Source organism: Heptranchias perlo, chromosome 26 (assembly GCF_035084215.1).
Source record: "Heptranchias perlo isolate sHepPer1 chromosome 26, sHepPer1.hap1, whole genome shotgun sequence".
In the NCBI taxonomy this organism is placed as follows: domain Eukaryota; kingdom Metazoa; phylum Chordata; class Chondrichthyes; order Hexanchiformes; family Hexanchidae; genus Heptranchias; species Heptranchias perlo.
The window spans coordinates 11,312,205-11,323,650 of NC_090350.1; the positions used below are offsets into that span (position 1 = coordinate 11,312,205).

The 11,446-nt window shown below is 45.5% G+C and overlaps 1 protein-coding gene across 8 annotated transcripts in view; it reads left to right on the top strand.

Annotated features, from left to right (window-relative positions):
- The window catches only part of LOC137342506 (thyroid hormone receptor-associated protein 3-like), a 142,420-nt gene extending 134,107 nt beyond the window's left edge, over positions 1-8,313 (top strand). For 7 of the 8 annotated variants that reach the window (XM_068006412.1, XM_068006417.1, XM_068006419.1 and 4 more), the window contains 4 exons: positions 62-258; positions 1,729-1,924; positions 2,904-3,053; positions 5,423-8,313. In XM_068006412.1, coding sequence (XP_067862513.1) covers positions 62-258; positions 1,729-1,924; positions 2,904-3,053; positions 5,423-5,674 — 795 coding nt within the window. In that variant the 3' untranslated portion in view covers positions 5,675-8,313. The remainder of the gene's footprint in view (positions 1-61; positions 259-1,728; positions 1,925-2,903; positions 3,054-5,422) is intronic. The other variant, XM_068006420.1, reaches the window with a different exon arrangement.
- The last annotated feature ends 3,133 nt before the right edge of the window (positions 8,314-11,446 follow it).

Consider the following 11,446-nt stretch of genomic DNA (forward strand, 5'->3'; position numbering starts at 1 on the left):
CTGTCAGTTGGAGTCCGCCTTAAGTTTATTTCTTGTTTTTTTTGTGTCGAATGCTTTGCAGCAGGGAGAAGGAAAATTAAGGGAGGAGCCGGATGACCTTCGCCTTGATATTGAGCAGCGTAGGAAATATAAAAGCAAGGAAGGAGAGCATAAAAAAGATAGTTCCAAAGATTCAAGAGACTCGAGCCATTCACGCGAACGCTCAAAGGAAAAATCTGGAAAAATTCCCAAAGCTTACAAGGAGTCGAAAAAGCAAAGGTAATGTTCCGTTTCCCTTGTCATGGTGGACCATCCACCTCTGCTTGCTGCCTCCCCCCGACGACACAATGGACCTTTCCTTACGGGGAATAGTGGCCATGTACTCTGGTGGGTACCACCTCACGCTGTTGCCATTTTTGTTTTGAGTAACCCATGATGTCCAGGTATACGTGGTCTCATCTTGTAGTTTTCATTCCCCCTGTGAAACTCCACACACTTAGTGATGTCATTACCCCTATAACAGCGAGGCTACTGCCTACCCACAGCCAAGACTGATGGCAGCAATGGTACCAAATGACATTGTGGGTAGTGAATGAGTAGGGTTGTGGTTCAGTCAATACTGTCAAAACTCGTGGTCTATGGTCCTGATGGAAGTGAACCAATAGTAACATTCAGATAGTAAGTTCCAATGATCCTTTTAACTCAGGAGCTGGTTACATTTCTCCCATAGTGGGTCCTGTCACACACTGGGCTGGTTACACTTCTCCCATAGTGGGTCCTGTCACACACTGGGCTGGTTACACTTCTCCCATAGTGGGTCCTGTCACACACTGGGCTGGTTACAATTCTCCTGTAGTGGGTCCTGTCACACACTGGGCTGGTTATTCTCCTCCCATAGTGGGTCCTGTCACACACTGGGCTGGTTACACTTCTCCCATAGTGGGTCCTGTCACACACTGGGCTGGTTACAATTCTCCTGTAGTGGGTCCTGTCACACACTGGGCTGGTTACAATTCTCCTGTAGTGGGTCCTGTCACACACTGGGCTGGTTATTCTCCTCCTGTAGTGCGCCCTGTCACACACTGGGCTGATTATTCTCCATACCTAGTTCCCAATGAGCATGGGCCCAAAGCATGATCATTCCAGTGGAGCCAATGGAAGCTGTGTTTAAGGCAGCGGAACAAGGTTAAACTATCCCTCAGCATTCCTGGCTATCATGCGGTGCTGCGTCACCACAAAATGGCGGCTTGAATTTCCAATTAACAAATGGCCAGCCAATCTCAGCAAACGGCCATGGTGATGTGCAGAGAGTATCTGAATCATAACTGCACTGGGCTGCACAGACACTGTCTTTTTTTTTATTAAACTGCTGTATTAGATCCCGCTCCGCCCCGCCCCGCCCAAGCTTGCCTTCTGATGTCGCACTCACTCCTTTAGACAGAGATGGTTTGGGGTTCGATCTCACTACAGTCAGTGCAGTAGTATGGTTGGCTGCCAAGAAAGGCCATCTCTTGCCTCTCTCAATCCCCATCAGATACCCGGAAAGGTGTGTGGGAGTGGGGAGAGGAGAGGGGGGAAACACATGCAACACTTCAACTGGTGTTTGGGCAGAGGATAGGTGAGTTTGAATGTGGTTGAGGCCAGCATTTGAGTTAGTGCCAGCCCCTCGGTCCAACACGCTGCTGCTCGAGGAACCAGTGACGCATTCTAAAATAGAGTATTTATTTTTGTGCGATTTTCTTTGAACAGGAAGCGCAAGAAAACCAGAGCAAGGTCAAGCTCGTCATCCTCCTCATCTTCCTCAACCTCTCCATCACATGAGGGCAAAGATGAACGAGAAGAGGGGGTGGGCCGTGAGGAGGCCGCATCTGGTTTTAACAAAGCTCGCCTTGGAACAAGAGAGTTCACAGGCCCACCAACACGAGGCAGAGCACGTGGAATTTTTGTAAGCAGAACCTGAAAACTCTTGGTGCTTTCTGCTCATAACGTTTTTGTGTTCCCTGGTTTCCAGTCAGTGGTTTTTGGGCAGAGTGGGGGGCCATGCTATTTGTAACTCCGAGCATCGATGGGTCAGTCTGTATCCAGATTACTGATCAACTTTTTTTGGTGCTGATGATCTAGCTGAGAATTACCGAACCCGGCATTGAAGTACTTTGGGAATTACTGATGGTATCTGTATCTAGAATTTGGCTCCTGTGTCTTTTCCAGAGATGAAGTTCTGATCTCTTCTGTTCCAGAGTGCAGGGGGTAGAGTTGGAGTCTGGAGACAATTCTGGATGGAAACGCCTTATTCTTGAATGGAGACCATTGGTCTCGGGCATTGACCCAAATCCTCAGTCAGTGTGGGCCCTGAGCTACAGGGTTTTGTTTTGACTTCCTGAGAACACTGATCTTCACATCATGATTACGGTGCTTTCTTCCAGAATTTTCTGTTGATCACCCACAGTTTTAAACCTCCTACCATCGGCCTGTATGACTTTTGCTCCTGATTTATATGAAGAACTCAAATAGAAATGCACAGGACTCTGGGGCTTGGAGGTGACACTGAGCAGCCTTAGGGAGAGGGGTGTTCGATTTTGGCCTTCCCAACTTGAGCCTTTTGATTTTCTCTTTCTCTTGGCGGAAGGCCAAGCCTGGGCTTTAAAGCCTGGTGATCCTATCTGTTCAAAAAAAAAAGTCCACGATTGAGAATATAGAAAGTGAAATGTCTTACTGGAAGCGAGGGACAGTTTCACAGGATGGGAGGGCCTGGGTAGGGGTGCATTGCCGAGTTAGCGTGGAGAGAGCCTTCCGTGCCTTGTTACCTCGACGTGCTGAGTAAGTGGACATTCCATTCTCCATCACTGATACTTTGCATCAAGGTCTGAAAATGTAACTCGTTGAATACCTGTCCCAATCACACCTTCCTTTTTATGCTAATGCAGCAGTTCAGAATAAGAGGAAGAGGATATGGCAGGGGAGCGTTTCCTGGTCCCAGCAATAGCAGTAACCCCGGTAACCCATCTTTCCAAAAGCGACCCCGCGAAGAGGACTGGGATCCCGAGTACACGCCAAAAAGCAAAAAGTACTACCTGGTACGTGTCCACAAGCATCCAGGGCTGAGGGCTGGGTCAGTGCCTTGTTTAATCTCTGCTGAGGGGAGAAACATCAATCAGCTTCCGAGAGCCGTTTGTAACCAAGGCAGGTGTAGGTGGATGTCTAGAGCTCCCCGGTGGCTCAGCGAGCAGTCGGGCCGTACAGAGCAAGGCCGGTGGCAGGTTCCTGATCTTTGCGTGAAGAAGTGCTTCCTGACATCACCCCTGGACGGCCTAGCTCTAATTTTAAGGTTATGCCTCCAGAACGAAGGTGGGGGGCATAACTTAAAATTAAAGCTAGGCCATTCAAGGTTGATGTCAGGAAGCACTTCTTCACACATAAGGTAGTGGAAATCTGGAACACTCTTTCCCCCAAAAAGCTGTTGAGGCTGAGATCGATAGATTTTTGTTAGGTAAGAGTATTAAGGGATATGGAGCAAAGGCAGATAAATAGAGTTAAGATACAGATCAGCCGTGATCTAATTGAATGGCGGAATGGACTGGAGGGGCTGAATGTCCTACTCCTGTTTCTATGTCTTTGTGGCTCCAGTATGACACTGGGCCTTTTGTGGAGGGGGTTCGAGCTTTTCTTGTTCCTGCGACCTCCGCACCAAGATCTAAAAACCCTTCCTCATCTTCCGAGAGGTGTTCGAGGATGAGCCCAGATAAACAGAATATTTTGTGGCATGGAAGGTGAAACTGGTTAAAGGGGTTTGAATAATTCTTCATCTCGGCCCCGAGCGCCTTGCGTCTGTTTTCCTGCGGGCAGGGAGGAAAAAAGTCTAAGTGGGATAATTAGGATTCAGAAATGACTGTGTCCTGTTAGTTTTGGGGAGGAGAGAGATGGAAGTGGATTATCCTTCTGTTGAGAGTAATGGATCTACATCTCACATCGAATGTCTCTCCATCGTACTCTGAGGTTAAGCAAAGGTGAACCTGCCATTGTGATCTGGAGCCGAAGGGGCTTTTGTTGGGAGCAAGTTACCTGGCCACTCTCTCAGCCAGGGAATGATGTGTGGGTGGGGACACCAACCCCAAAAACAGGTTTTTTAAAAAAAAATGTGTTGCCTGTCATGAACTAAGTCTTTATTTTGGGAGAGCAGTAATGAATGTAATTGATCCTGCAACTGCCACTTGTGTGGATCTCCGAGATATCATAATTGTCAATAAACTAGGAGGAACTATGGATTGTGAATTGGTCCAACATCAGCCCCAAGTGGAATTCCTCCAGCAGTTTTTATTCAGTACTATATGGAGTGCAACTACAGACTTCGGTTGTGGTAACAACCCATCCATCTCTATAATAAACTCTCCCATCAGCTGCCAGTTGTTGACAGCAGTGATACCCTCTGTCTTCTTTTGGAACGTATATTGCTGAAATAAAGAACTCACATTTCTATAGCACCTTTCGCAGCCTCAGTTCGTCCCAAAGTGCTTTACAGACAATGAAGTACATTTGAAGTGTAGTCACTGTTGTAATGTAGGAAACGCGGCAACCCATTTGCGCACAGCAAGATCCCACAAACAGACTGTGATAGTGACCAGATAATCTGTTTTAGTGACGTTGGTTGAGGGATAAATATTGGCCAGGACACCAGGGAGAACTCCCCTGCTCTTCGAAGTTTTTTACATCCACCCGAGAGGGCAGACAGGGCCTCAGTTTAACATCTTATCGGAAAGACGGCCCCTCAGACAGCACAGCACTCCCTCAGTATTGCATTGAAGTGCCAGCCTAGATTTTGTGCTTCAGTCTCTGGAGTGCGACTTGAACCCACGACCTTCTAACTCAAAGGTGAGCGGGTTGCCACTGAGCCATGGCTGACACTATGCAAGACACCTAATTAGAGCCAGGATTTTCAGGAGTGAAGCTAGGAAACACTCCTACGCACACAGAGTGGGAGAAGTTTGGAACTCTGCAGTTGATGCCAGCTCATTTGTTAATCTGAAATTGATAGATTTTTGTAACCAAAGATATTAAGGGATATGGGGCTAAGACAGGTATATGGAGTTAGGTCACAAATCAGCCTTGATCCCATTGAATGGCAGAACAGGCTCGCGCGGCTAAATGGCCTACTCCTGTTCCTATGTTCCTAATTCCTGGGCTTGGCCCCAGACAGTGTATTAATGGGGGTTTTCACTTTTGCCAAATTTACCAGCGGGGTGACATTGGAGAGGAGGTTGCACAGACCCAAGACTGCATCCCCCACAGCAGCACCGTTACACCTTAAAAGGTGGTACAACTTTATATGTTCGCTTTCTAAGATGACCAAAGTAGATGCCTGATTGTACTAGTAATGTACATTTAGTATAATTTCTCTTTTTTTTCATTACCCCCGCCCCATTCCCTTTTCTCTTCTGTTCCTCTGCAGCACGATGACCGTGAGGGAGACGGGGACAACTACTGGGCAAATAAAAGGGGCCGTGGCACCTTCCAGCGAGGGAGGGGCCGCTTCCTGTACAAAAAGTCCAACACCAGCCCCAAGTGGACACACGATAAATATCAAGGCAGCGGACAGGAAGGTGGGGAGGTGGAGGAGGAGGAGGAGGAAGAGGAGGAGGACGGTCAAGTTGGCGGCATCGCGACCCAGGAAGAGAAAAAGCTGGGCCCGATGGAGCAGTAGCGATAAAAGGGACTGGGCCTGCCTCTGGCATCACTGCATCGATTCGAGCATAGAAGCTGGTCACTAGGATCACACCGCAAGAGATTTCGTCGTCCGGATCTCTGTAGGGTTTACAATGTAGTAGGTTATTCGTTGTGGTGGGGGTAAGGGTAAAGGACCCTTTGGGATTGAAAGGACCAAAAACACCTGTCTTTAATGCAACTTACTATATAAAGTGCCATGCAGGCGTCGCACCTGTGTTGTAAGACACCCCGCTAGTTGACATCAAAGCGCTACAGGTCGCCCTGGGGTGTAATTCCCCTCCCCCGTGTATTTAGAGAACTAAAAAATGTAAACGAGCATGACGGTGCGACTTGTGGACATCTGATATTACAGCGCTCCCTGAGCTACTGGGCTCGGTTTGTAATAGGAAACTGCTGCAAAAATGTGAAACTGACAGGAAAAAAAATGTACCGCTAAATGTCTCCCACCACGAGTCGCACCCTGCATTCTAGAAGGATCTTCTCCCCAAACTGCCGTTTTCCTGAGCCCCAGTTATTGCCGCATGCTTATTTTAACAACATGGTTTTTAAAACGCTTTCAGTTTTGAAGCCAGCTTTAGAGCGGAACATGTTTCAAGGATCCTTCATAATTTCTTTTCCCTAGTTCCTTTTGGGATCTGCACATCTCCATATTTGGTTGCGACGCTTGGCTTGTGCTTTCTCACAGATGTGATTGACAGCAACAGTGGTTTCTATATTTTTGGTTTTTTTTTTAAAAAAAGCGACTGGCGACTCATCCTGGGCCTCTCACTCGCTGTTTATGTGTAGAGTGGCGGGAAAGATGTAATCGCCCGTGAATCTGTCCTGATCTGGTAGAGAACTGTCCAAATTAACAATCTTGCCCAGCCACAAGAATCATCTTAACCCCCACCCCCCCACCCCTCTCGAGAGCTACAGGCTAGATTAAAACTTTAAATTTTATTTCAAACGTAGAGGTCAGTGATGGCTCAACGTAGTTTATCCAATGACTCAGTTCCTGGTCAGTTCTGAGTTAACTGGTCTCACCGAGGCCTGCGTTGGTGTTTTACGTCACTGGCTAAGGAGAGGAGAATCAGTCAACGTTCTTGCTCTTGATCACAGAACGGTGAACTCGCGCTGGAAAGTGTGCGTGTTTTGAATGTTGTGTGAGAACAGGGTTGGCTTTGAGCAAGCTACTGGAGGATGAGGAGGGAAGAAAATTGAGGGGCGGGGGGGAGAATACCAATCAAAAAAAAAGGCAGTCAGTTTTAATGTGGCTCTGTACATTATCTGTACCAACTTTTAAAATCTGTCTCGGGCTCCACTGTTTCCCCCTCCCACAGGCCACTGTTGGCAAAGACAATTGGAATAGGATGAGCGAGGCTGGACAAGGAATAGGAAACGAGGTTCAAATTAATGGGGAGTTCAGCTGTCCGGAAATTACCCTTAAAACATAGACAAATTTAAAAAGTCTCCAAAAAAGAGATGTAGTGCAAATAATTACATATATCAAAAGCTGATCTTTTGTGTACCAATATCAGTTATCCTTGTTTGGTCATTTACGTGGCAAAAACTAAAGAAATAGGGTCAAACTGAATTGTGCAGTCTTGAACGACCGGAAGCGCTTGCAACAGGAACTACTGTTTCATCGTTTCCTGTTGAGACAAAATGGAAAGTATCCTTATGGTGCACGTGCTGAACAGGCAATGGCTGCAGCAGCAACTGATCTTTCGGTTCAGAGCTTTGCAATTCAGTTGCCCATCCACCTTAGACAAATACTCTACACATTGTGACACTGCTCCCTCAAATGATCCCATTAAAACTCCTACAAAGCGCAGCAGCCCAAATCTACACCACAAAAGTTGTGTTGCCTCTTCACCGTCCTCAGTTCCCTCAACCCCCCCTCCCCCTCCCATGTGAACTGCTCCACTGAATGATGTCACCATTTAGAGATACCACAATGACACCATCAGTGGAATAGTCCATTGCTAGTAGGGAAAGGGAGCAGCACAAATGATAAAACAGGATTGTGAATTCCTTTTGAGTTTTTTATTGGGAGATTCTTTACCTAGTCTGAATTCAAATGTTAAGTTACTTGTTGCTTTAGATCTTGAGATTAATGTTAATGAACGGATATTGGAGAAACATTTAGATACATTTTATATTGACAATCAGATATCTCACCTCTACTCCGTGCCTGGCCTCCCCTATTCCTCTCTAATGCATCTTGCTTGATCTCTTTATTTTGTATCTTTTTATGTATGTATCAAAAAAAATTGTAAAAAAAAAATTGTGACGTGCTCTCGACTGCAATAACTATATTGAATTTTTTTATACATAGTAAATAGTTTTGAGGGGAGGGGAACACGAAATGGGAGGAGTACGACGGTTGCACTATTTTTGTAAAATTTTGCTGAACTGCCTTATCACTAAAAGAATTGTTAAGTCACTTGTTGTCCAGAATTTAACCAGATTTGTGTATCTCCAATTATTTGTGTTCTGTTTTGTTACCATTGTTTCCTCTCTGGTCTAAAATGGCATTCTGTCATCAACTCAGTTCCCCCCCCTCCCTCAAACTGTAGTCTTGCTGAGGTTCGAAGCATTGTGTTGAATTTTAATTAAATTTCTGTGCCAGCGTCACCTGTCGTGTGCGTGCATTATTGGGTCTGCTCTGTCTCAACAATTCTCCTTTTATATAGCGGCATTCAAATGAAAAGTACATGGGGGGAGTGGTGAACATAGAGTGTAGGGCTGATTGGAGGAGGTGACCGAAGGCACAGGCAAAGAGGAAGGTTTGGAAGGTGGTGTCAGAGGTGGCAAGATGAAGAGGTTTAGGAAGAGAGAGTTCAAGGATGCGGTGACTGAAGACTCAGCCAATGCACAAAATAGTGACTTTGTGCTGGGATCGGGGGCTGGACAGATTTCTGGGATAGGGTGGAGTCTCCCACCAGAGTAAGCATGCAGATAGGATCAAAACTGAAGTGGAGGGGAGAGAGCATGAATTCCGTTCACTTTGCTCTGATTGGACGTTCATTGTAAACCCAAGTCAGGCCTTAACAAACAAACATCTCTCTGGTGTTGATCTGACAGAAGATGGTCTCAAAGTGCTTCACAGAGTGAAGAAAGAACGTGGAGACTTAGCTGAAGGGGAACAGATGGACTTTTTAAAAAAAAGAGACTTTGAGCGAGCAATTTATATTTTACAGGTTTCAGAACAACCCATTCAAAAACTGTTCTATCCGGCTTAAAGGCAGGTCTACAACACAGGAGGTGATGAACTTGGGGAAAATCATCTAATGCTAAAGTACGACATACACTACAGCAGAATAGGTTAATTAACCTTATTAAGAATGGCTTTTGATTTAGTTCAGATGACTATCAAATTGACAAAATTCTTGTTACAACACTGAATCCAGCCTCTTTAGCTACCAGCTGAACACTGTTTCTCCCTGCCCATTCAGACACCACCGGTGGGGAACCATTGATGTATGCGTCCTAAAATAAAGCAAAAAATAACCGTTTTTTTAATTTAAAAAGTCAATTGCCAAAACACAACTTCGTGCATAAATCCAACTGAAGTCAGTAAATAGGTTGCTACAACATATGAATCTACCTATGATGGACACAAACAATTTACATGCACAAGTCAAAACAAGTTTCTTCAAGTTTAAAAAAGGTACAGCAGATGCTGGAAATCTGAAAACAAAACACAAGATGCTGCAAACACTCAGCAGGTCAGGCAGCATCTGTGGAGACAACAGGGGCGTTAATGTTTCAGCTGTGGACACTTTGTCAGAATTGGAGGATATCCCAAATCAACAGAATATTTAAAAAGGAAAAGAGGGCAGGGGGAGGAAAGCTCTCACATACAGAGCAAATGAAGGGGCTGTAAAGTGCTTGAGTGGGAGATGGTTAAGTAGCAGAAATGATATTAGCATAAGACCAGAACATAGGCTTTGCAAGACAAAAAGACCACGGTCCATCTAGTTTACCTACCATCCTGGTAATCTCATGATACAACAGTAATGGAGTTGTTGACTAATCATAGCAATCAATCTTAATCAATTAGTCTACAACAGACCGAGACATGAGGTGATGAAAACCCCAGTGGTGGAGAGCTTTGGTGACCATAGGTTCAAAGTCACCTGTTCTACCCTAGCATGCTACACTTACCGCATGTCATGTTTCAAATGACTCATATACTGTATACCAAAATGTTACTTTCTGAAAGAATGAGAGAAATTAAAGATATTTACGAGATGTGGAGAATGTGTGAATAGCTCAGGAGGTGGGGGATAAGATGGTACAAATGGAAGCACAAAAAAACCCAAACCAGTCAGACTCCAGTGGCCCAGGAGCTTGGGAGAAGAAAGGCAGGTTGACACCAGTGTGCAGACTGCCCTGCCAGCATGATGTACCAACAGAGGGTCCCAGTCCCCACCCTAAGTGCCAACCCATCCCGGAAACGGCAGCATGCTGATCCCACATCGCCAGCACTTTGAGCCAAAGAGACAGTGAGAGCTGTAGTGAAGGTCTAAAGTTATTAAAGTCAATATTGAGGCCAGTGACCTGCAAAGTATCTAACAGAAAGATATGGTGCTCTTCCTCAAGCTGTGTTGAGCCTCATTGGAACAGTGTTGATGGCCAAACAGAAGAGGTCAGAATGGGAGTGGGATGGTGAATTGAAATTGCAAGAGACGGAGCTTTGGGGACGCAGTTGCGGACAGAATGGAGGTGTTTGTCAAAGCTTCTTAGTTAACTGGTTTGTCATCTTTGCAAACTGAATAAACCAGTTCCTTATGGCACAGGAAGCCCTAACTAATTATCTTTATACTGAGATCACAACTACAATTTGGACAAGCAATTCAAATTCTGGTAAAGGGGGTACTCCAGAGTCTGTGCACTAGCCCAGCCTTCCATTAAATACAGAGTGCCTACTTACATTTATATTGCACCTTTAAAGGAAAGGAAAAAAGTCCCAAGACAGGGAAAAGATGCATGGTGGAGGGAAGAAGGGGTAGCTAAAAGATGGCTTTTGAGGAGGTTTTGTAAAGATGGAAAGGAGAGGCAGAGGGGTTTCGGGAAGGAGTTCCAGAGAGTAAGACCAAATAACAAAACTGCCACCAATGGATGATGATGCATTGCTTGCTAAAGTGCAATGGGAAACTAACAACCAGGAACATTGTTATTTGGGAGATTTAACTAACAGCAATGCCCAGGAAAACAGCTTGAGCAGCCTTCAGGCATTCATCTCAACATGGGTGGCCATGGAAACCTTGACACCTACCCATCCCACTCACCTCTCTGCCAATTCCCATTGTTGGTCCTTAGCTGCTTTTATATTGCACCAAGGCCATTACGAAAGTGGCCAGCTCCTAGTGTGAGGGTCTTGCACAGTTGGCTACAACCTGAAAGTAATCGCTGGGATTCACAAAGGCCTGTGTCCCTAGATTGAATCTCCAATATTAGCACAACTGTGCACAGTCCTGCCATCTGAGCTTTGACCTTCCAATCGATCTATTCCCAATTTCCATTTTGCTCTCCCACTAACTGCACACAGACCATTCCTCTCTACTTTTCTTGTGTAAATGGCCTAATGTCAATTTCTGTAAGAAGACAACATCCCTTACAAACTCTCGGCCACACTGAGTTACTGGTGTCCAGGGCTAACAATTGCCCTATTTAGCAGTGATAATGTTCACTGGAACTTTATGTAATATCCCACTATATTTCCTGATCATCTGGGAGGAAAGTGGAAAAATAAAACGCAACA